Genomic DNA, 27055 nt, shown 5'->3' with positions numbered 1-27055 from the left:
AACACTTCCCACATTTCTAGGATTTTTAGGATCATTGGTAGGTAGTTTAATATCTTTGTCTGATCAACACATATTTAAAATCCATCGTAGTCTTCATTGCCAGAAGCTTGTCTGTATTCTTATTAGAATTGTATTTGCTGACACATATTTAACACAGCTGAAGAACTTAAAGTTAAAAGCAAGTTTAATAGAGATTCATTGTAATCCCAATCAAAATTCCAGCAGGACCTTTCAGAGAAATTATCAAGATGATTCTAAAATTACAAGGAAAGACAAAGGAACTAGAAGAGCCAAATCATTTTGAAAAATAAGAACAAAGTTTGAGGACTCACATTGCCTGATTTCAAAATTTATAAAATATAGTAATCAAGAATGTTTGGTATTGGCAAAAATGTTAGATACATAGAGCAATGGAATAGAATAAAGAGTCCAGAAATATATATATTTCTGGATATATTTAGTATATGTTGTATATATTATATACAACATATACAATGCTACAACATATACTAAAAGTTTGGTTTTTGACAAAGGTGCAAAGGCAATTAGAGAGAATGAATTGTTTTTCAGAAAATGGTGCTGGAACCACTGACATCCATATGCAAAACAAAACAAAACATAAAACAGAATCTTGACTTGTAACTCATACCATATACAAAACATGTTAAAACTAAAACCTCTAGAAGAAAACATGGAGAAACTCTTTGTGGCCTTGGGTTACATAAAAATTTAATAGATATCACGCTAAAAACACAATCCATAAAAGAAAAGAAAAGCTAAATTAGACCTCATAAAACAAAGAACTTCTGCTCTTCAAAAGACACCATCACAAGAATAGAAAGACACGCCACAGATTGGGAAAAAATACTTGCAAAACACATATCTGATAAAGCACTTGTATCCAGAAGATATAAAGAACTATCAAAACTCAATAAGAAAATCAAAGTTAAGAAATTTTTTTCTTTTTGTAAATACCATTTAGTATGTTCAAGAATATTTTTGTGACTTCCAGTTATTTGCAAGATCCAAACTCATCTCTGCTTCTTTTTTGTCCTGCTTTGGAAGGGCAAGAAAATAGGGACACATGGCCACAATACTGTAAATTCTTTCTAACTGGACCAGTGGTTCCAAGAAGACAAAAAGCCCATTAAACAATTATTTATTGAGTGCCTGTTAGGTACCAGGCACTGCTGGTATTTCAGCAGAGAATATGCTCTCTGCATACATTTAGCTTCATTTAGCTTCCATTTAACAAGCAAGACAAAGATCAAGCAAATAATTAACATAGTATGAATGTTGAGAAAAGGAAAATGCTAGATAATGTGGGGAATATTCACGAGAAAACTAATTTGAACATGAAGAAGTGACAATGAAACATACTTTAAGCGACAGCTAAAATGCAATTATATTCATGAAATGGCAATATTCTTTCTTTTTGGTTCACTGTTATATATAGGGTGAATAAACAACAAGGTCCTACTGTATAGCACAGGGAACTATATTCAGTATCCTGTGATAAACCATAATGGAAGAGAATACTTAAAAAAAGAATCTCAAAATATTGGCTCTAATCTAACTATGGACCGAAGGGAAAATTGTTAATAGGTGTGCTAGACTTTGATGCCCCTACTATCAGTTTCTTTCCCCTTATCTTCTTTTTAGACCCTCCCTCCTGTAAACACATAGCCCCTTTGAACCTCTAGTCCTCATTCCCTCTTTTTAGGCTTTCCACCTAACCTCCCCCTCTCTTAGCAGCCATATCCTATGTAGGGCCAGGATGAAGGGAAGGCAAGAGCTGCCTGGGGTGCAGAATGTAAGGGGGAGTTCATTCTCACGGCCCTTAAATTTTGTACCCTTGGCACACTGCTTGCCTTAACTTCCGCCCAGCCTAAATCCCATGTTCCAATTCTGTCCTGATCCTCTTTGAGTAAACACTTACATTTCATTAAGACTCTTATCTTAATTTAAAGAATGAGTGATTTCAGAATCCTTGCTTACAAGTGGTGGAAGCACTTTAGGTGGGGAGATATTTGATGTCCTCGTCACACTGTGAAAGGTGTTTCTCACTGGTGAATGCACGGGGAAAACAAAGTAGAATGACTGTGTTCAGAAGCAAAACCACAGACTAAATATTTGATCATCGAGATATCAGAGACCGAGTGATAGGACTGGCAAAGTGTTTTGGAATTTACTAGAATTGAGCTACCAGGAATGAAAACCATTCAAATACCCAAAAATGGTTTATGCTGGGTAGAACTTTGGGTGGCAGATTGGTTTTAATCTAATTTCAATATGACCACAAGAGTTTCTATGCAGAAAAGACACAGATGGGTACTCTCTATTAGCTAAAGAATAATCAATTTTCAGAATAACTATTTTATTTGCATTAAAAATACTAAATGCAGGGCTTCCCTGGTGGCGCAGTGGTTGAGACTCTGCCTGCCAATGCAGGGGACACGGGTTCGAGCCCTGGTCTGGGAAGATCCCACATGCCGCGGAGCAGCTGGGCCCGTGAGCCACAACTGCTGAGCCTGCGCGTCTGGAGCCTGTGCTCCGCAACAAGAGAGGCCGCGACAGTGAGAGGCCCGCGCACCGCGATGAAGAGTGGCCCCCGCTCGCCACAGCTAAAGAGAGCCCTCGCACAGAAACGAAGACCCAACACAGCCCAAAAAAAAAAAAAAAAATAATACTAAATGCAGACATGACATGTAGATATTCTGAGTATGTGACTTTGAATGTAACACATTCATATGTGACATTCTCGTATTCAGTATCAGAATGCTGCAATTTCTTCAGCTTTCCACTGGTTGCTAATACCAACGAATATAGTTTGACATAATTGTCAGATCTTACGAGACTTTCCATTGAATTGAAAGAAGAAATTATTTCTACTTGTACCCATAGTATTCTCTCAACCAAAATCATAACAATACACGTGTCTACATCTTTAAGGAATTCTGTGACCTCAGACCTTCAGTCAAGGTAGTTTTAAGTTTGATTTTGCCTTTGCAGATCTGGCATGCATCCAAAAAGTAAACAAGTTCATAACTATGGGATTTTTCTTTATTATTGATGAAATTTGAGGTATTTTGTTTAAAGGTACAGAGAGTATTTTCCACTGACTGGCTCTGCGTTTGGACTTAAAGCAGAGACCTAACAGTTAAATCCACAGTTTGTCATAAATCATTCACTGTTGACTTCTCCTGTGTTTAAAATGGAAACATACTTTATGTTCTATAAGAGACAGCTGGTTGCTCTGATTTAGCGATAAATCTAATGAAATAAAGTTGGATGTAAATATCCAAAACTTAGAAGGTGCAGTTATTCATTACGGTACTGATTAAAAGATAATTATTCAGTCATGTATAGTGTTAGCCCAGGAAAAAGCCTAGGGCAATGGGTAATGACTGATTTTATTTGGAAATTACAAATAGCATTCAGTCATTTATTTTACCTTATTAGGTAATTTGACAATGTATTTAAAGAAACATTACCATGCTGATTAAGAACAGATATTTTAGTTCATTATCTTTGAAAAGATCTTTCTTTGCCCTTAACATAAAGGTTATCTTAGGTATATTATAGTTTTGATTCACATTCAGAATGTTTGATGACTGATAGCACATTAAGCTTAGTGATATTTTTATAGCTCCTTTTTAAAATTTTAAACATCTTTAAAATTAAAAATAACTAGCAATTTGTAACAATATTCTGTAGTCTGAGACCTTGGCAAACATTTCAGATACATTAGCTAATTAAACTTTACAAGTGTTGCAGAAAAGTAAAGGATATGGTAAGATCACTCTTTGAAAAGAAGCCAGTTTCTTAGGCAGAACTCAGTAGACTTTCTAGGCTTCATGGCATTTCACATGAGGACAGGAAGGAAAGCAAAGTACTAATTCAGTTCATTGAAGGCAACAAGAGGACTTAAACGGAAAGGACTGACCACATTTAACTTCTCTGACAATTTGCATTTTCCCTACCTGCAGCATTACTGTACCCTCGTGCAATTACCTGAGTGAAATTGACAGAGGCACTGGAATTAACAGCTTTCTCCTTTTAAAAACAAATGTCAACAAATGTTTAATGACCAGTTGAGCTCAAGTTCCTGATTTTACCCTTTATCAGAAGAAAGGCTAGAACCTTCAAAAGATATGGGTCAGTTCATTTCCATCTGGGTAGTTGCTGTAGGAGCCCAAATACAGCACATGCCCTCTTTAGGACCTGCTCTTTTATTTTGATGTTCTTCAGATGAATTCCTTGGCCCTCACTCTCACAGAAATTGTGTAAAGTCTGTGTAACTCTTTTGATTAGTAGAAACAGATATACATTTGACCTTTTTGTAACCTGAACAGACTGGTGCTATTTGGGAGAGGAAGTATTACCTAGTGGTTAAAGCGGGAGTTCCGGAACCATATCAACATTTCACATACAGGCTATTTCATCTTGGTTAGTTAATTGAGTCCCACATGTCTCCAGTCCTCCCGTTATTAAAAGAGGCTAATAAAGGACCAAATTCACTGGGTAGAAGTGAAGTTTAAGTCATATATATGTGTGTGTGTGTGTGTGTGTGTGTGTGTAAAGAACATTTCACAGTGAAGAGCTCTGACAAATCAATAAGAAAAAGATAACCATTTTTTTTAATTAGTCAGATTTAAACAGTTACTTCATAAAAAGTAGATACCAAATGAGTAAGAAACAAAGTATTCCACATCATTACTCATCAAGAAAATGCTAATTAAAACTACAATAAGATACTACGAACCCCTACAATCGCTAATATAAAAAAGACTAGCAATACCAAGTATTGGCGAGGATGTAGAGCAACTAGAACTCTCATTGCTAGTAAGAGAGTTAATTAATACAACAACTTTGGAAAAAAGTGCTCAGTGTCTACTGAAGGTAAACATCTGCCTTCCATTTGACCCAGCAGTCCCTCTGCCAGGTGTATACATATAAGCATATGCTTAGTATATACATATAGGGATATGCTAGGAAGGGGAGCTTATGTACACAGATATAAACAAGAATGTTTGCAACAGCTTTATTCATAGTTGCCTAAAACTACAAATAACCCAAATGTTCATCAACAGAATGTATAGAGCATAGTATACATATGTCATGAAGTTCCAGCCACATTAAGGAAAAAACAAACAACTGCTCCAGGCTACAATGTGAGTGAATCTCAGACATAATGAGCAGTGACTCTAGCCAAACACATATTCCAATAAGCTTATTGAGACCCAGACACTTCCTATGACCAGTCTTTTCCCTTCCTCCTTCTACTGTTTTCACTCCCTTGTTGTGATAGCTGCTGACTTCCAGTTCATTCGAGTATCTGAGTTGTTCCTGCCAAACCCCGTCTTTATGGATCCAATCAACAGTCAACCACCCATAACTGAGCACAGTAACTTTGGGATTTTGCAAGATTTTGTCTTTTCACCTCTTGCACTGTGGCAAGAACAAAGCTGCCTGATGAGAGTTAACTCCTGAAAATTGATCTATAATGGATAGAAAGATAGGTCTTATGGAATGTCAACCAAAAAAATTTTATAAGCTTAATAAATGTGTGTTAATTTGAATCAATATTTTATTTGAAAAAGAACATTTGATTTGCAGGACATAGTAACCTTAGAAAAATTCTGTCTTATAAAAATAATTGAAAATAGAAAACATTTTGTGTGATATTTTTAAAAAGTAGATGTGTGTTTAAATACCCAAATCCCCATCTAATGCCTATACCAGTAAGCTGAAACATGATTTACTATGGCACAGTGCTATATTCAGCATTGTAACTAAAGATCCTTTTATTATGCTTTCTTCTCTCATGCATTTGATAGCAGAAACCCATGCAATGAACTGTGCTAGCAATGTTTTAAGAGCAAATAATATTTGGAGCACAGACATTTTTTTTGATGCTGTCCTGACATGCACAAATGTTTCCCAAAGAAAACATTTGACCATTAGAAATTATTAGAGGTTAGCTATGTAAACACTGTGTACCTAAAACATCTCAGAAAAAAGGTTACCTAAGTGTGATCTAGTTTGTTCAGATGTGTTTATTTAGATTAATAACTGCTTGGCTGTCCTCATAATTATTTTACTTTAATTTTTATGATAAAGCGTGAGAGTCATAACATCTTTTAAAAATTGTGTAACTCATTGGACTCTCCTAGACATTTTAACACTATGCATATGATTTAAATTAAACATAAGTCAGATTTATCTCAGTAATAAAAAAAGATAGCTGCTATTACCCAGGCTTTAGTATACAAAGAAACTGAGATTCAGAGAGATTGAGTAAAATGCTTGAAGTCATATAGTAAGTCCAACTCTTGTTACTCGTGACGTTTTACTGCACCTCGCTGTCGCCTCGGTTGGTTTATCTTAACACCCTCTCCCACAGACTTGCCACTGCTCTGTACTCTCCACCTCAGAAGATGCTGCATCACTAGCTTTAGACGTGTCAGACTTTTGGGTATTTGTGGGACATGCAGAACCCAATTAAACATAAAGTCTGAAATTTAAGATTTGACTTGGTATGATGTACGGGTCATCACGTAGAAAGTGACTGACCTATGAGGGGGTTAGATTGCCCATATGGTGTGGAGTGGGGAAAATGATCAAAGGATGGGAGTACTAAGTACCAGAATGTAAGGAATGGGAGGAGGAAAAGGAGTCCATGTCTCCTAGACAGAGAAGGACTCATGAGAAAGATTCTAAAACAAGCAGGGTATCAGCTGCTAATGGTTCTGAGGAGGTGATGTTGAAGAGGATCATACACGGCATAGAGATCCAGGAAGGTAAGGACTGAGTCTATCTATTATTGCATTTGCCATTCAGGTGGTTCTGGGAAAGAGTAGTTTTCTTAGAGTTTTGGTGAACTGAAGCTAGATTATGACAAATCAAATGTCAGGAAGTGGAGACAAATGTGCCGTCCAGTACTGTAGCCGCTGACTTCAGTCTGTACTAGCCCCATTACAAGGGCGTAATAGGCACGTGTGGCTAGTACAGATTGAAGTCAGCTCTAAGTGTCATATACACACAGGATTTCGAAGACTTAGCATGAAAACGAGATTATGTAAAACATGTCATTTTTATACTTATTATATGCTGAAATGATAACGTTTTGGATATATTAGAGCAATTAGCATATAGGAATGAAATTAATTTTACATGTTTCTTTTTACCTTTTTTAATGCAGCTTCTAGACATTTAAAATTATATGCGTGGTTACATTCGTGGCTCACTTTGTATTTCTGTTGGACAGCACTGGTACGCGCTGTTCTTTTAAGACGGGTCCTTTAAAAAGAAAAGATAGCAAGCAGATAGCTTCTAGATAGAAATGCAAGGTCAAAGGGAAGGACTTTTCAACTTGTCTGTGTGCCCCCCGCCCCCAGAAACGGGAGAGGTTGAAGGGAAGGTAAGAGAGAGTTTGAGTAGTCGAGCATGATTCTCTAATAGGTGAGGCGCGGAAGTCATGTTTGCAGGGGGAGGGATGGGATCTCATCCTCAGACATAAGGAGGTGAGAACAGATCTAAATTTAGATAAATACATAGGTGGGGATAGAGATAGGAAGTTGAGGGCATCTAGAGTACAAAAGGTCTTCAGGTTTTTTTGGTTTTTTTTAAATTAATTAATTTATTTATTTATGGCTGTGTTGGGTCTTTGTTTCTGTGCGAGGGCTTTCTCTAGTTGCAGCAAGCGGGGGCCACTCTTCATCGCGGCGCGCGGGCCTCTCACTATCGAGACCTCTCTTGTTGCGGAGCACGGGCTGCAGACGCGCAGGCTCAGTAGTTGTGGCTCACGGGCCCAGTCGCTCCGCGGCATGTGGGATCCTCCCAGACCAGGGCTCGAACCCATGTCCCCTGCATTGGCAGGCAGATTCTCAACCACTGCGCCACCAGGGAAGCCCGGTCTTCAGGTTTAATAGATCACATAGATCGAAACTAGGAGAAACGTGTGTGACCTGCAGAACTTTTGACTGAATTAGAATTTTGTGTATTTGTGATTATAAATATTTTTTGTCATAAGGAATTTTCTGTTGTAGAATTTGTTAAAATCATTAATCATGAAGACTCATACCTGATCTAAAAATGAAGTGCTATCCTTGACCCAATTCATGTTATTTACAGGAGAGTTTGATACCGTGCAGAGCCCCTCCACACCCATCAAAGATCTTGATGAGAGAACGTGCAGGAGTTCTGGGTCAAAGTCCCGAGGAAGAGGCCGGAAAAGTAATCCCTCCCCGCCTCCCGACAGTGACCTGGAGGTATGCTGACTTCTCCTTAAAGGGTGTAATGTGATGTTTCATTTTATTGAATGATATATTCTATACCGTACAGTTCTGTAAAGTTTCAGACTTAAAAGAAAAAGATATATCATGAAATGAGTGGACCTACTATGAAGTAGGCATTTCACAGCTCTGAAATTGGAGATTTCATCCATTATAATGGCAAAACTAAAAACAATAGCAACTTAAAAATCGTAAGGCTTTATGAATTCTCGGCCTGAGATAGTTGCATCTTTTGATCCAAAAGACACAAACAGAAGGCACAGGCAGAAATTGGAAAAATAAAGCCATTGTTTGTGAAATATTTATCTGAGAAGCACTCTCTCTGGGAGTACTAGGGTCATGATAGATATTTACATGGATCAATAAATTTTAAAAGGTAAAATTAATCTGTATGGAGAAAAAAAGTTGTCATCAGAAAATCAGAAAAATTCCAGTCATTTGATACATACGTTAACATTTTTATACCTGTAAAAATTTCTGTGTGTCATTGTTTCCAGTTGGGACAGATCTTTTGAGGTATATCCATACTAAGCAGGTTGTTTTTATTATGAAATATCAGAAGAAACCATTCTTAACCATAATGTGTTACTTCTTACACAGCTGCATATTTTAATTGTGAAAAAAAGTTAAATCTCCAGATTTAGTAAAGTCAAGTAATAGCCCTTGTACCTCTTCATAAGAGATCATTTCCTTGATGTGAACAACAGTAGCAGATTCAAATGCCTTCAAGAACCCAGCAGGTGATATGAATGAGTGAACTGGGCTAGGGGGCCAGCAGACTGGGAAGAGTGGGGAGCACTGGCCCAGTCTAAAGGGGCCCCTGCCTCACTGCCACATGGACTGCCAGCCACCATTGCCACAAACTGGAAGTTTGTCTACTGCAGTCAGAACCCTGAACTTGGTGTGAAATCTTCTAATCTGGAAATTTTAATCAATAATTTGAAATCGTTCAAAACACTGTTCAGGCCAAATGACCCATCTTATGACTTAATCTGACCCAAGGGTCCATACATTACAATTTCTATTTAGGGATTGTTCATTGATTCTTTTAAATATTTTTTAAAATATAATTCTTTGCATGAATTACAAAACTTCATGAATTCATGAGACATAAAATTTTATAAGAGCACACTTCTATCATAAAGCCCAAACATGTCTTTTGGGTATTAACTGCAAGTACATATTTGAATGAATTCATTCACATTAGGACATCGCATTTTTAAGCCTTATTATTTTTGTCACTCTTGCTCCTCAGGTTTTACAGGGGTTAGATTTGACAAATTTGGAGGAAAAATTAATGGAGTAGCATAGATTTCCATATAATGGTATCAAGATTATGTCCAACAATAAAGCGAGAGGTCTTCTACTTGTAAAGAGATTTCTTTTTCCTTAGAACTTGATAATTCTTCAATATTTATCTTTTTTCTCCAGCGTGTGTTTGTCTGGGACTTGGATGAAACCATCATTGTTTTCCACTCACTGCTCACGGGATCTTATGCCCAGAAGTATGGCAAGGTAAGAAATCAAGAAATTTTACCCCAAGACACCTTGTTAGAATTTTATTTTAAATAAAATCAAAAGCCATTTAAAAATACCTTGTAGTGTTTTTATTGCAGTCTGTCAAGTCTGCTCTTAATTATTTATTTCCAGTGGCTCACTGTTCTTTAATGTGAACTGGCAAATTTTACAGAACTTAATTAGAAATCATATTCTTTTTCCTTTCTTCATAATAACTTTGAATTTTCTACATGAAAAACCAAGCTTATTACCCTCATGTAATTATTTTAGAAAATGTTTTTGTAAATTGAAATGGACTTTAAACATTATAATACATATATTATTGTCTAATAAGGGAACTTTAAGAAATTGTTTGAATTAATTTGTTGCACCAAATGTTGCTATAGACTGCCATTTGAAATAAGGAAGTAATCTTTTGTCTGACAGATCCTTTGCATTTATGAATATAAGTATTTTTTGGTAACTTTGAGGAAGCATATTATAGAGACTGGGAATAATACCCCGTCACACATACAAATCCAGAGGCAGATGTTCTCATTACTTTCCTTTGTCTCTTGCCATTATTTTCATAGTCAGCTTGCTTCTTGTAACAGTGTTGTTATACACGTGTGTGAGTCTGTTTCAAAGAGTGATGCACCTGCAACAGGTTTTTCGGCTAGAAACACAGTTGTAGAGGCCAGTTGAGTCTTTGATTCTGTAGGACTCACAGTCTAACCAGAGTCAATTCACAACATGTTGGCCTGCCTTCAATTACTGTATTCAAAGTTGTATCTAACTTTGGTTCCTTTTCATATGACACTTCCAGAAGTGTCTCCCTTCATCTTTATAGTGTCACATTATTTCATAGGGTCTCACGTCAGCTCAACATGCAGTTTTTAACATCTTCTAGACTAGTTGTGATGAATTAATTGCACTCAAGCATTTCCTCCTAAATTGCACTCTTGGTGAATCTGCATTGCATTTGATTTTTAGTATAAGTAATGAAAGTTGCTAAACATGTGAAAAGTAACAATTTTATTTAGTGACCATGTAGAAAAAGGGGTCTTAGCTCCTTTATCACAATCATCATCATCTAAAACAGTGATCTCCAAAGCAGGATGTATGCATATGTGCCAGATATACACAAGGTGCTTCACTGAGATAAGGAGAGAAAATAACACATTTATACCCTGAAATTTCTATTCTTATCTGTTTCAATACATGTAAATGATTATAACTTAAAGAATATGTATGTAATTTATAGATAAATTAACTATACATAGATTTGTGGTACACACTCAAAATTCTATTACTGATAAAGCATACAGTCTAAAAAGTTTCCAGATAGTAATCTAAAGCATTTTCTTCTGAAATAATTTTGGCTTATGTGGAATGCACAGTAATCCTATTGAACTGATTACAGTATTTTTGTGCAAATTTTCATATTAGACAAATGTTTAAAATAAACAATCTAACTTGAACACACATATCCAAATAAAGTTCCCATCAAAATAGTCACCATTGGAGGTTATACCTAAATATCCGTGTGGCTTCCATTATGCCAAATCAGTGGTGGGACTCATCTTTCGGAATTGCCTTTAGATTTTTAAAATATTTCCTGACTTCAAATCTTCATCCTTTTGTGGTAATTGTGATCTTTAGAAGGAAAAGGATGATTTGAACCCAAGGCGATAAATAAAGAGCATGGTCAAAATGTCACTATATATATATATATATATATTTTTTTTTTTCCCCCTTTTCGTCAAAAATACCTTAAAGTTTCTACCGTCCCAGAACTGAGCATGACCTTCTATTTGGGATATGAAGGGGTACCGATAAAGAAGCAGAGGGGTGGTAAACCATTAAAAAAACAACATCAAATAATGAAGCTGCTTTTCTTGAGTGACTGATAAACTGGCTCTAAGGGCAATTCCAAAAGCAAAGTTCTCCTACTTCCCTCAGCGGTGGTGCATCACTGAAATAACCCATCACCTCCCGGGATGGCCACCTGGTCATGCAGCATTCATTTCACAAACAAGTTCCGTTATTTTAAAGTATTGTCGAAAAGCTTTGTTCACGTAGAAAAGAGAGACATTCTCTATGCCTACAGAGGCTTAAAACAGCAGAGCTTGCAGAAATGGCGGGAAAAGTGAGGGGAGGAAGGAAACTAATGTTTATTTAATGCCCACGATGTGCCAGCCTTAAGCGTCACAACAATTTTAAGGGGTGGGTTCTTCTCCCCAGTCTGTACGTAAGGAAACATGCTCAGAGAGGGAATAAGATGTGTGCAAAGTCACACAGCTAGTCAATGGTAGAGATGACTCTTGGGGCCCTGGACTGTTTGACCTCAAAGCCCATGTCATTTCTGCTTATAGAACATCACATGGCGTAGACAATTAAGCTACCATGAACACAATATACATGTGACATTTCCTGAAAGGAATAAGGACAATTAGTGAGGTACTGTGAAGGCAGTTGTGTGAGTTCTCCTTTAAGTTGGAATGATTCTAATTATCTTCTTGCAGACAATTGGGATAGTTTTCCATCAAAAGGGAAAACTTAAGAAATGTTCAGTGAAATAGAGTGTGGTAGACAGATACCAGTACCTCATGGTGGTGCAGAATCGGAATAAGATCAGAGGCATTGCTGGCAGGGTGTGGGGAAGATAAGCCTACATTTCTAGAACCCCTATCATGTGGTAGCACCTGTGTTTGGCATTTCACAAGCAGTAGGGATGGGGGAGAGGGACAAGAGCCTTCGAGTCAGAGAAACCTAACTTTGAAAACCCAGTGCTGATGCTTACAGTTTTCTGACCTTGGGCAAATTACTTAATTCTTCCGTCTCCATTTCTGTAACATGGGAATAATACTATCTATAGTGAAGGAGAAGTAAAGAGAATACCATGTTTAATGGCTTAGCAGAACACTTGGTGTGAACTAACGCTCAAAAAGATTGTAACTGTGATTAATCACTTTCACAAATGTTATCCAACTTAACTCTTACAATTACTCTACTGTAACGTATTGTGATCCAAGTTCTGTGGATGAGGAAACCTGGGTTATTGGAGTTTAAGAAACTTGACCAAGGTCGCAAAATGATAAATGCTGGTACGAGTATTGGAAACCAGGTCATTCTCATAACAAAGCTTTGTCCTTAATACTATTCTCTGCTACCGGAAGGGGGCCTGCTGGAGTTGACCATGTTGAATAATGGTTTCCTCCATGAAATTAAAAGAAATTAAAGGGAAAATGTTTTTAAGCTCTATTTTTTTCTAATCAAAATGAAAACTCCTTTATTGAGTTGCATGAAAAACAATTTAGATGACCTTGTTTATTGAATTATTATTTATTTTTTAAAGTAATTTGATCACTGACTTTTTTCTTAATGTCAATAAGGAAATTGGTGTTGCCTTTTAGCTAGTAAGACGTTAATATTTTGGCATGTTAAGAAGTGGCTAAATAAAGGATGTTGTTATATGAGGCCCATCTTGTGAAGCTGGGGACCACATGTAGCTCAGGGGTCATTTGAAGGGGACAGAGAGGGCATTGGGTAGTTGCAGCTTCACCACACATCATAAATAAACTAGAGCTCCAAGGACCACTGAGTTCATCCAACAAATATGCACTTAGCACAGGTACACATGCTTCCTGCTCTCATGGAGCTTACAAGCAAGCAAAGTAACTTCAGATTATGTTAACTGCTCTGAAGACAATAAAACTAGGTCAGACGGAGAGTGACTGAGCGGGTGACTGGGGAGGTGACATTGATGCTGAGACCTGAATTACAGGAAGGAGCTAGCCGTGCAGATTAGCGGGGAGAGGAGTGTGGAGGGGACTGTTCCAGGCAGAGGACATAGAAGGGCTCTGGGCAGGAGCAATCTTCCAGTGTTCTGGGAATATAAAGGAGCAGTGTGTCTGGAAGGTTGTAAACAAAGGAGAGTAACACAAGGTAAAAACAGAGAGGCAGGCAGGGGGCCGCATCAGGTCCAGTGTCTGCCGTAAGGCATTTGGAATTTATTCTAGGTGCAGTGGAAGCTGTTGTAGGGTTTAGGTTGAATTGGGACCTGGTGGTTTAAGATCGGCTGCTGTGTGGAGAAAGGAGTTTAGAGGAAGAAGACCATTTAGGAGACCGCTGACTGGAGAAAGGCTTCTTGAACTTGAATGTGAGTCCCTGACCCTCAGGGACTGTAAAACCCAGAGTTTCTGATTCTGTAGGTCTGAGGTAGGGCCTGAGATTTCACCTTTGGAATAAATTTTCAATAAAGCTGATGGACCATGCTTTGGGAACCGCTAGAAATGAGCATTTCCCCAACATTTTTCTTGGGAAAACGAGTTCCAAAATATGTTAATTGATAGCCTTTGTGGAAAAAAAAAAACCCATGGCCAAATAAATTTGAGGAATACTTGAATTTTGTGGCCATTCAGTATATGTTATCACCTTAAAGGTCCTGAGATGTTTTACAGTTAAGAATCCTTTGTAACCATGTTTAATTCCTCCATTCCTGAGTGCCTAAGTAATGACCTTGAGGACCGACTGAAATGAGGTCTTTCTGGTGATCAGTTGACAATTCAGAAGGAGTTTGCCAATAGCGAAGTGACCAGGGCCATTATTTCTGCTGAGGAAAAAAAAAGACCCCTGTACTACGTAAAGGTTATCTAATCTTGAAATTGTTAATGTCTTCAGTCCTTTTAATTTCTCGGATCAGTCTTGTTTCCACAGTGTGCACTTTCAGAGTGTAAAAGTTTTGTATGACATAGTGATTTTTCCATTCTTTTAACCAGAGAATCTTTTGTGTTCGCAGTATATCACGCTGAGTATCTTTATATAAAACATATAAGGGCAGATCTGCTCTAGGTGAGATGTAGAAGTTGGGGGACTGGAGACATCCCATTTCCCTCACGTAGTCAATCCCTTCCCCCGTTGTTCTCAGTCACCCCAAAAGGGTTTCCTGAGTCCTCAGGGTTGCTCAGAACACGTTCTGTAGGGCAGTAATCCAGCTGAAGGAGCACCAAACTAGAGGTTAGGAGGAAGTCCTGTGCCTAGATGTACCTTAAGCTACTCATGTAACCTCTGAGCCTGTTTTCACATCTAAACATCGTTATAATCCATTTCCTTCCTGGAGTTACTGGATGGATTAAATGATATAAAGTAAAAAAAAATGTATAAAAGTAGCACTTAGCTCTGAAAACTATCATCCATGTCCTGTGGCGGAGAAATTTAATGCACTATTTCCCCCAAAAGGGGAAATGACAAGGGCAGAAATTTCCACACATGCAGAAGGTCGATGTTTGCGCAAAGTGGTACTGCAGTGGCCTGAAATATAGTGAGCTGAGAGCTGGAAATCTAAGCGCCAGCGGTGTAAAATCATGTCCTGCCATGACCACACCTACCTACCTATCTACCTATTTTTCTCTCTCTTCCCCACCTCCAACCCCGGTAAAAATAAACAAACAAGCAAACAAATAAGTAAATAAGTACCATTTTTGAGCTCTTGCTATGTGCCTGGCACTTTTCTGAGTGTCCTGTTAAATGCATTACTATCTCCTTTGCTTTCCCCAAAACCCTATGTGATTGGTACCATGTCACACAGCTCGCAAGTGGTTTGGCCAGCCAGAACCCACATCTCTTCCACCTGCTCTTGATCTCTACACTCTTTTGGTCTCATGTCTTTCCCCACCACCTATCAAAATAAAATTCATGGAACATAATAATTTAGGAATGCCATTTTTACTCATAAATTGCTCTGCGTAACTAAATTTTGTGTTTTAATTAAAAAAAAAAAACTTTAGAAAAATCCTGCTTCAGTTTATAAATAAATAATATTATGAATTTTCCAAGGATCTCCCTAATATGTGATCACTTTTGGACCCTGTTCAGTTGTCAACACAACATGCTCTTTTCCCAAGCAGAACTATTCCTGGATATTTACCGTGATGGCAAATGAGGGATGTCGGTATTTGAGTTCTGCTGCCTGTGGAGCTGATGATGGGCTTTGCAGCTGAGCACCAGCTGGCATGTACACTTTTCAGCACTGCACAACTCTAAAGTAGGAGTTTGTAAATTTGGCAGGACGCAGACCAGGAATTATCCATCATCTGTTAGAGTTTATGAAGATTATCTCTATTCCCTGATTAATTGTATATAGTATTTTACCTGATAAGTTGCAGTAATTCCTCTTTGTTAGAGGGAGGAGTGAAAGAAGCTAAATAAATTGTGCTTTAGGGATTTGATTTATTTTGAAGCATTAATGTGTCATGTGCTATGAGGCCATGATTCTCTAAAAGTCATTCCACAGGAAGGATGCAAAGGAAATAGCCCAAGTCAGGGAAGAGACTGAAGGAAAAGTGAGCAGTTATATTGCGAAACTGAAATCCAAGCTCCCAAAACTACTTGCTCATTTTAGACAACATCTTATATAAGAGGAGCACTGGAGAAATGATATGTTCATCAGGATAAATCCACTGGTTACTTTTATATTAAACAATCTACACACACTTATGTGGAAAGGCTTCTGAAACAGCACAAGCCATATTTTAAATGATGAGATTGTCGTGAAGATAAGTACTGATTTATGTGTATGTCACCTAAGGAAAAGCAACATGATTGGCTAGAATGTGGTTAGAATGAATCAGGTGTTGGAACCATGGATTGGAGGCCACTCTGATGGCAGCATGCAGGTGACCACCCCTCTGGGCATAATGGTTAGAGCATTCTGAATTTGGAGGGAGAAGGGACCTGAGCTTAAATTCTATCTCCACTTCCTACTATGCATGTGACCTTGGGTAGTTTATTTAGTCTTTGTGAGCCTCAGTTACCTTTTATATAAAGTGGGGAGAATAATAACTTCATAATTTGATTAAAAGGGTTAAATGAGTCAGTGCATTAAAACTCAGCACATTACCTACCACAGAGCAAACATTCAATGAGTGTAACCTGTTTTATTTGGTTCCAAGGAAATCTGAATGTTGAGAAACTGAATCTGGGGGAAACTGGGTGTTTTATCAAAAAATGTATGTGTTGTTTCATCTCATAATGTGAGATACTCAGCTCAATGTTGTAGAGGAGAGGAGGGTGACTAGAGAGTGATCATGGCACATATAAAATGAATGAATGCAGAATTTACAAGTCTCAAAAACTTTAGTGATAGAGAACAGACTTGTGGTTGCCAAGGGGGAGGGGGGGCGGGGAAGGATGGATTGGGAGTTTGGGCAAACTATTATATATAGTATGGATAAACAACAAGATCCTACTGTATAGCACAGGGATCTATATTCAATACCCTGTAATAAACCATAATGGAAAAGAAAAATAAAGTGAAAAAACTTTTAGTGTTTTTCATGGTTGCTCATAGTATATGTGCTTAAGGGCACACATGCATATGCATGTAAACATAGTATAGTTGACCCTTGAACAATGCGGGGGGTCAGGGGTGCCGACCCGCCATGAAGTCAAAAATCTGAGTAACTTTTGACGCCTTAAAAACTTAACTGCCAATAGGCTGCTGTTGACTGGAAGCCTTACTGATAACATAAATGGTTACCACGAATTTTGCATGTTGATGTATTATATACCGTATTCTTACAATAAAGTAAGCTAGAGAAAAGAAAATGTTATTATGAAAGTCATAAGTAAGAGGAAGTACATTTACAGTACTGTACTGTATTTATCAATACCATAAGTTTGTCATCTGTTTATAAGGTGAATTGTCTGTCAGTACCTATGTCAGTATTGTCTTACATGATATAAAACACTGTAGATGTGATATGCATTACTAACACTAGACATCAAAAATGAAAAGATAATGTGAAAAAGAAATTCATATTTATTTACAGACATAACGATTTATGCACTGATAACAAAGCAGCAATGTGATTGCTTTATGGTAGCCTAAGTGTAATCAATATGGTTGCTTCACAGTAGCCTAACCTATACACTAATGAATGAATCATTGTAAAATTTTTATGGCACACAGTATTACAGTCATATTCTTAATACAGTATTGGAGACACAGTTACATTTAAAAAAAAAAACCAAAAACACTTACCTGTGATGATAGGCTGATATGCAGTTTCTCCAGTTACTAGAGAGGGGCATACTGTACAGTAATGTAATTCTTTGAAAGCAAAGGTATAAAACAGTAAGAAAACTAACACATTATTAATTTTATATGATATATCGCTCACCTTATGCACATGTAAGGATAAGCTGTTCACTTCAATACAAGTCTTTGCACACAATGTTCTACAAGACGAATACTTAGGCCATGATGATTATGGGACAAAAACGTGTCCTACAGTTCTTGCCGTACAGTTACTAGATTTTCACACGAAGACATTCAACACGCACACACAACCGATAAGTTCATTAACTGTCTGTCATGATGATTACTCTTCATTTAGTGGAAGTGGATCGTCATAAAATTCTTCATCCTCGGCCTCTTCACAATGAGTAGGCTGAGGAGGAGGGGGAAGAGGAAGGGTTGGTCTTGCTGTCTCAGCAGGCGGCCGAGGTGGAAGAGATGGAGGAGGTGGAAGGGGAGGCAGGAGAGGCAGGCACACTCAGTGTAATGTTATGGAAATACATCGCAATTTCTGTCTGACTTTTTTTGCTTTTTCGTTTTCCTAAAAATGTTTCTATATGGCACCAATCTTTCCACCGTTTGCTTTAGTTTCAGCCCCCATATCATAGAAGGGTCCATGTCTTAAAAGAAATCAAAAGCAGTTTTGAATAATCGGAACCTTCTGCCAGACTGCCTAATGTCAGTTTGTTTCCTGGCGCTGCTTCTTCTACGTCTTCTTCCTCGTCGTCTGGCACTGGTTCAGAAGCACTCATCTCCATCAAGTTGTCCCCTGTTAATTTTTCTGGTGTGGTGTCTGTTAGCTCTTGAATTTCTCCAAGATCCATATCTTGAAACCCTTCACCCCCACCTTTCTTTGCCGTATCCACCATCTCTTTCATGATTTTCTTGATTGGCTCTGTCGTAAATCCTGTGACGTCATGCACAACATCTGGACACAAGTTGCTCCAGCAGGAATTTATTGTTTCCGGCTTGATGGCTTTCAGGGTTTTTTCTATACCAATGATGGCATTTTCAATGGCATAATCCTTTCAGACATTCATGATGTTCTCTACTGAGGTTCTCTTCCATAGCATTGACAATCCTTTCCGTAGAGTACCATATATAATGAGCCTTAAAGGGCCCTATGACCCCCTGTTCTGGAGACTGAATTAGAGATGTTGTGTTTGGGGGCAAGTAGACCACTTTACAGTGCCTTCAGTGTTGAACTCATGGGGTTCTGGGTAGCTAGGGTCGTAGTCCAATATCAAAAGAACTTTAAAAGGCAATCCCTTACTAACAAGGTACTTCCTGACTTCAGGGACAAAGCCTCAATAGAACCAATCCAGAAAAAGTGTTCTCATTGTCAGGCCTTCTTTTTGTACAATCAGAAGACTGGCAGCTGGTGTTTATCCTTTCCCTTCAAGGCTCGGGGTTAGCAGCTTTATATATAAGGGCGATCCTGACCATAAACCTGACTGCATTTGCGCGAAACGGTAGTGTTAGACTGTCCCTTCCTGCCTTAAATCCTGCTGCTTGCTTCTCTTCCTTATTAACAAATGTCCTTGGTGACATTTTTTTTTCCAGAATAGGGCAGTTTCATCTGCAGTAAAAACCTGTTCAGCAGGTATGCTTTCTCCCCAACGATTTTCTTAATGGTGTCTGGGAACACATCTGCTGCCTCTTGGTGTGTGAAGCTGCTTCTCCTGTTATCATGACATTTTTTAAGCCAAACCTCTTTCTTAAATCATCAGACCATCTTTGCTGACATTAATTTCTCCAGCTTTAGCTCCTTCACCTTCCTTTTGCTGTAAGTTGTCATTTAATGACTTCACTTGTTCTCAAATCATATTAGAATCTACAGGCATGCCTTTCTTGTAGTAATCCTGAACCCACATCAAAGCTGGATTTTCCACGTGAGATAAAAGCGTATTTCTGAAAAAGAGCAAGGTTTCGAGCCTGCTGGTGTAACTGCAGCGATGGCTTCATGAATCTCCTTTTCTTTACAATGGTCTTTACGCTGGATTTATTTATCTTGAGATGGAGGGCAACCACAGCTGATGAATTTAAGCTATGGTACATATCAAGTAATTAAACTTTTTTTTTTTTTGTCATGTCATGACTTTTCTCTGCTTCTTGGGAGCACTTCTAGCATTCCCCTGGTGGGGATGGGTCCCCTGGTGTTATTTAAGGTTTATGGTATTGCAGTAAACAACGCAAAATACGCGAGAGCTGCAAGAGATCACTTTTTACTGCAATGTGCAATTTACTGGAGAAGTGGACCGCTCACAAGGAGTTGATTAGCGTCACTTGGCATTTAAGCGGATACTTGCAACACTTGAGCTCACTGAAATAGTAACAGGAGGTGGCTATGAAATAATTACAGTAGTACAATATGGACTACAGTTAATTTTTTCAGTTATGATTTAATCCTGCATTTAATCCTGTTTGTATACATTTCTCTTGACTGTGAACAGTGCCATAAACAGTCTGTGCGTGCATAAGTTTTGATCAATTTTAACTTTTTAATAGATTTGTGTGTATCTTATGGTATTAAATGATAAAATAGACTAGTATCTGTATATATTTTATGCATTCATGATATACCTAATTTAAATTTTTTCTTTCAATATTTCTAGGCTATGTGGTTGGTCTGGGAGTTTTTTTCAAATTATTGCAAATCTCCAAAAAATGTTCCAGCATATTTACTGAAAAAAAATTCTGCATATCAATGGACCAACATGGTTCAAACCTATGTTGTTCAAGGGTCACTTGTACATATGTATGTAAAAGTAAAGCTAAATCAAAGACAGTGGCACTTCTCAAACTCTCATAGGGAGTTTGAGAGACAGTGAAACTTGAAATTAATATACAAGAAAGATAAGTGGTCATTCATTTCTTAAAAGCACAAATTTCTGGAGACACCTTTTATCACCTCCGCTGAAGTTTCAATCTCCGTTTATGATCTTCGCTTATGAACATTCAATCTCACTCTGTATGACGGTCTCTAGTAAGTCAGAAAGAGAAAAACACATATCGTATATTACTGCATATATGTGGAATCTAGAAAAATGGTACAGATTAACCAGTTTGCAAGGCAGAAATAGAGACACAGGTGTTGAGAACAAACGTATGGACACCAAGGGGGAAAAGTGGGGGGTTGGAGGTGGTAGTGGTAGGATGAACTGGGAGATTGGGATTGACATGTATACACTGATGTGTATAAAATGGATGACTAATAAGAACCTGCTGTATAGCACAGGGAACTCTACTTCACTTCGCTGTACAGTAGAAACTAACACAACATTGTAAAACAACTATACCTCAACAACAACAGAAAAATAAATAAATTAAAAAAAAACATTCAATCTCACATCTTGGGTGTTGGAGGGAGGCAGATTACATTATTAACTTGCCTTAAATTTCCATAACTCATCATTAACTCTCCTTTTTCTAAATTCATGTCTCACTTATCTTTTCTACAGTCTTCCTCTAATATACCACCCACCTTTCTCCAAGTCCTGAGGCCTCAATTGGGTGGGTTCATTTGCCATCTCTGTCACTTTTCTCTCGGTCCTGTGCTTTCTAGCTCATCCTCCCATGGTCATTCTCACCATTCTCTTGACTTCTCCCTTTCCATCCGCTTGCTATGCTATACTATTATATATTGTATAATATAAATATGATACTTTACTATTTTTTATTTTTTAAAGTATTTATGATATATTATGGGCTGGAAGCAAGTTCCATCAATCCATAATCTCTACGATAGAGATAGTATAGCATAGCAACTATAGTTGTAGCATATTACTATTGCTGTAATTCCCCTTGCAGTATGTTTAATCTGTTATTAGTTTAATAAATGTGGGTGAGCTTTATTCATTGGATTCTCTAGTGATTGAAACAGTAGAATCTGGTAGTGGTAGGTAAGCTGTGTGATGTCCCCTTCATGGCTTCTGATTACTTAATTTGACTACTGTTCAGTTGCAAATATGATGCTTACATCAAATACTTGGATTTTGAACAAATCCTTTTAATCCAGAGGAAAAATTAACTAGTTTTACACCTTTACCTGCTCCCTAGAAGGTCGTTGGCTACATGACTAAGGAAAGAGGCACCATGGGTCCTCTGGTCCTTGAAGTTCAGTCCACAGATGATCTTTATGGAGGTGAAGGTGGGGCAATTCACTCTTACTCATAACTGTAAGCTATTTCCAGGGAAGCCTAATTCCCAAGAAATTATACTGAGTCACCATGCTACTCAGTAATCAGACTGATTCAGGTCATAAGAGTCTTTTGGAAGCATCTCAGAGGCTTAAATTAACTCCTGGGAAACCAGAAGGCCATGCCAGCTCTGGTGTTCCCTAACCATCCCAGACCTTCAGGAGAGTTCTTAGACCAGTGCTTTTTAAATATTAACATGCGTGTGAGTCACCAGGCAATCTTGTTAAACTATAGATTCTGCTTCAGTAGATCTCCAGGGTAGGGTCTGTGATCTGCCTTTCTAACAAGCTCCTAATTCAGTGCTGCTGGTCTGTGAGCCACACTTTGAGTAGAAAGATCTTAATCACTGATTCTCGGTCTTGTGTGCATTAGAATCACTGGAGAGCTTTGAAATTACTGATGCATGAGTCCCACCTCAGAGAATACCTGATTTAATTGGTACAGGGTGTGACCTGGGCAGCAGGATTTTTCAAAGCTCCCCAGGTGCTTCTCATATGTGGTCAAGTTCAGGAGCCTCTGCCTTAGACGTCATCATCCCAGCCCTGGATGACGCTGTCACCCCGCTTTTGCATAAAGCCTCATCATCTTTATGCCTCTTTTTCTCCATCAGGCTCACCTTGAAAAAAACAAAACAAATCAAAAAAACCCTGTCCAACACTCTACCTGTACCTCAACAGCTGAATGTGGCCACAAATCTCAAGTGGGTCCCAGCACTCCTGAGCTAACTCTTCCAGCTGATTATTTCAAACCTTCTCTCCCCTCACCCCCTTCAAAGCCCCCTCTCAATTCTGCACAAAACTCCTCCTCCATCACTTTAAGGGGAAAAAAAAAGCAAACTGCAAGAATTACTTTATCTTTGCACCATAACCGTATTCTCTGCCTGCTCTCTGCACCCCCATTCATGCCCTGGATCCAAGCCCTCTCACTTACCCAGTGAATCTCCTCCCAAAAAGACCTCTTTCATTCCTGAATCCCCAGTGTCCCCCTTTTCTGGATTATTCCCATCGCTCTTTTACGTATCGTAATAGTCCCATCACCAGAAAAGCCTCTTGAGCCGTTTTCCAATCACTGCCCTCTTTCTCTGCTCTTCCCTCGCTTGCCAGCCCTACAACTCTCCTCAAGTCTGAGAAATGACCTTCTGGCCAAATTCATGGTTTATCTTCCTGGGGTCTCTCTCACTTGTATTTGACCCAGTTAATCACTCCCTCTTTCTTAAAATCCTTGGTCCATTTCACGTCTCTCAGCTGGGTCAGTGTGCCTCACACTCTCCCGTACACATCAGCCTCACTGTCGCCTCTGCGTATGTTCGCTATCGCCGTGTCTGTGCATGGCTAGTCCCCTCCCTTTTCTCAGGTCTCTTATCCTCCACTATCACCTCCTAAGAAAGGCTTTCCCTTCACTTTCTTTAAATAAGCCATCACCACCCATCCCCATAGCCTTCTGTGTCTGCTGACTGATTTTTTCACCACCTATAATACTACATATTTCCTTGTTTTTTTGTCCATGTATTCATCAGAGGGCTCATCCAGTAATAATATAAACCCCATAAGGGCAGGGAGTTTGCTTATTTAATTTTCTGCTCTCTGCCCAGAATTTGATCATGTCTGACACATAGTAGACACTCAATAAATACATGAAAGTTCCTAAAACCCTTCTCCAATTCCCCCTGAGAACGCTTAAGCCCACTGCCTGTCCATTACAGACAAACAACTCAATTGTAAAATTTCCCTTCTGATTCATGACTGAATGTCATGGCATTTCTTGTCGCTGATTAAAAGAGTTTAGGTATTCTAACAAACCCACTAGCTATTTCCACCTTGGTTCGTGGAGCTAGTTTGTCTTTCTTTTCCTGTAATGAATTTGCACATCTTCTGCCTCTGTGTGCACATGTCCACAAATATGCTTCAGGTCCCAAGGGAGTAACTGTTCCAAGAGCTTGAGTTCTTAAAAAAAAGCCCCCCATTTCTTTAAAAATACATAATTGCTGCCTCTCCTGAAATATTTTTACAGTGTGTCCCTAGAGGAGGAATTCCAGCTGATGGCCCAGCGCAGGGCAGAGGCCCATAGACAGACTGTCTGGCTCCAATTTATGCTCTGCGCTTACATGGCTAATAGGCGTTAGTATTTTGATATAGAGAAGTGCCGTCCTTGATCCTGACTTGGTTATACACTGATCACATCCGGCTGAAAAGCACACGGTTAAGGGCCAAGAGTTACTCATTTTCTTCATCTCCCCTCTGTCTCTATTTCTGTCTCTGTGTCTCTTGTCTCCTCTCTCTCTCTCCAACAAATGTCTTGGGAATAGTTTCAGTATTTTCATAGAACGCTACACAGAGTAAATTTAAATTGGCAGAGGTTCAGTTTGCCCCATATGAAACTCTGCTGTAGACACTTTGAACCGATTGGAACTGTTATGCATGTATAATATGTATCAGAGCTACCACAAAACCCTGTTACTCACTTTATTATCCCACTTTTCCCCTCTATCCAAGTTTTCACTGTCACTTCATTTCAGACCCTAAACTCAACACTCACTACAGTTAAACTGAGGAAAGGCAGTAACCCTTGATTCATAAGGTGCCCATAATTCTACAAACATCTAATGAAAATGAGCAAACATCTCTGTATAAAAGTTGGCTTCAATCCAGAGGTATGTTTAATTCTCAAATGCCTGATAAAGCCGTGGGATTGCAGGCTCTGGCAGCTCCTGCCCAGTGGTCTGCAAGGGAGAGGGTGCCCAACATGACAGCGACACCCACCAAATTCCTGCCCATCTTTCTTGGATTCTTACGCCTGGGGGTTCTTTAGCTGGAAAATGGGGTGCTGGAATCTGCTTACTTAGAATTAGCTATCCGAGTGACTTAGTAAACTGGAAAAAGAAAAAAAAAGTAAAACCAGATATTTGAAAGTAAGCCCTCACCTGATGTTCTCTTAGAAACAAGATCAGCACCTCTTACAAGCACCGTTTTCCTTGGCTTGTGGCATGGCTATTCCTAGCCCTTCTGTGTCAAGCCTTCGGCATAGGTGACAAAACGCCTCCCTTTCAACAGGCCTTAGCAAAATATAGCCAGTTCACACTCACGCAAACCTCAAGCTGAAACTTTCCCGGTTAACCAGTGAAGTTTTGCCAAAATGCTTACTAAGTCCTGGCTCTAGGAGCCTGTGTGATGTGGAATCGCCAGAGCTTGAGAAACAAATAACTGCCCCTTCCTTTGCCATGGGGTTGCATTCCAGTGGGGTGCTCAAAAACAGTTTTCATCATGTCATACGCTATGCTTCTTTGTTAGAGAATTCTTGTTGATTTTTTAAAAATTATATTTGTTTGCATGCCTATCAGATGCACAAAATGCATTCTTCATGGATTTTCCTATCACTGCTTAGGTAGCATAGAGAGTTACGTGCTACAGAAGCGTGGCATCGATGAAAGTAACAATCAAAAAGAAACAGTACGTTTTCTCCCATCCCCATAAATCTGATCTGTAAATGCCAAGAATGTGAGGCATGAACATAAGAAATTGAAGGATTTTATCTAAAACTTTAAAAAGAAAAATTGGCAAATCATACGATAAGACTTTAACCAATCTAGTCTCAAGAAGGAAAACCTTTTATAGAAGACATTTCTGAACCCCCATCTGAAATATATATCTTTAGGGCAGTAATCATCAGAAACATAACAGAGTCCTGTGGAGCTCAGTTTTATTGTCTTGCATCAGTGAACATTCCTCAAAAGCATAGAGCGTCACTAATGGAGTTATATGTTTTCATGCTATAATTACATTTGATTTTTCCTGATATTTCTGTAGGCTTTTTGTTCATGGTTCCATGACTAGATGGAATATTTACAAGTTTTCTGTGTCCTCAGCCTATTCAACACCCCCCCGCCCCCATAACAAAAGAGAGAGGGAGTCTAGAAATAGGAATTTTTTACAGAAAAAAGACAAATGTATACTTTTAAATTTTTTTACCTCCAGAGATTTTCTTTCAACAACAGCAACAAAAACATAAACAACACCAGAAAGAAATAAGAAAAAAGAATTTTATATTTGAAGGAAACAGAGCAAGAGATCCCTCTGAGTTTTGAAACTCCTTGAGACACAAAATGGGCACTTCATAGTTTTGTTCTCGTTCTTGAATGAATACTTGTTGGATAAAATGGAATTTATTTGATCTTTGGGTACGTTGCTCCAAATGATCCTGGCACTGGAAGACAGATGAATCTAGAACAGAGCCATACTGACCGGAGGACATAACACCAAGATGCCATCAAATATGTGAACCATGAGTCTCTGTTTTTGAAAAGAGAGAATGTCTAGCTATGAAATCCACAGAAATCTCCAAGAAAGAGACGTAAACAGTTGGAAAATTATGTTGACACCCAACATATTATGATTGTCCTCTCATCTTCTCCCACATCAAGTCTTAGCTTTGCTCAACATCTCTGTGACCTTCTCGTCTCTCTCCTTCTCAGCACTCAATTCCTATTCTGTAGGTTTTCTTTCATCACTACAGAATATGAGGCTGACATTCACTTCAAATATGGTTACACTCTAGGGTTTCCCCCCTCAAAGCATTATGGAAGTACAGAGGGAAAAAATTGGTTGTTGCAGTATAGGTGTGGCATAAAGAGGGTCTTCTTCTTGCTAAGTCGAGGAAGTTCGGGGCTGTATATGAATACTGCTTGACCTGACCTGGGTTGCATATTCTTATCATAAATTGAAGTAACGTTAGCATTACATTTCCCCAAGTTTAAATACATTTCTTGAAATGCCATTTATTAGAACATTGAAAACACAAGTTTGGTTCTCTCTCCTCAAATCCCTACAATCTGGCTCCTGTCCCAGCCACTCAACCCAAATCACCCTCTAAGGTCTTCCAAAATAACTTCTCAGCCAAAACCAATAGTATCCTTCTAGATTTGTCAGCCTTATTTGAAACCATTTTCTTCTCCCTGCCAACACCCATTCTGGTCTCAAATTCTGAGG

General features: G+C 38.6%; 1 protein-coding gene across 1 annotated transcript in view; it reads left to right on the top strand.

Annotated features, from left to right (window-relative positions):
- Positions 1-27055, top strand: part of EYA4 (EYA transcriptional coactivator and phosphatase 4) — a 53369-nt gene that overhangs the window by 6440 nt on the left and 19874 nt on the right. The window contains exons 5-6 of the mRNA XM_068550764.1: positions 8140-8273; positions 9729-9812. Coding sequence (XP_068406865.1) covers positions 8140-8273; positions 9729-9812 — 218 coding nt within the window. The remainder of the gene's footprint in view (positions 1-8139; positions 8274-9728; positions 9813-27055) is intronic.

The sequence above is a fragment of the Eschrichtius robustus genome, chromosome 9 (assembly GCF_028021215.1).
Source record: "Eschrichtius robustus isolate mEscRob2 chromosome 9, mEscRob2.pri, whole genome shotgun sequence".
Taxonomy (NCBI): Eukaryota; Metazoa; Chordata; class Mammalia; order Artiodactyla; family Eschrichtiidae; genus Eschrichtius; species Eschrichtius robustus.
This window is presented reverse-complemented; position numbering and strand designations above follow the sequence as displayed.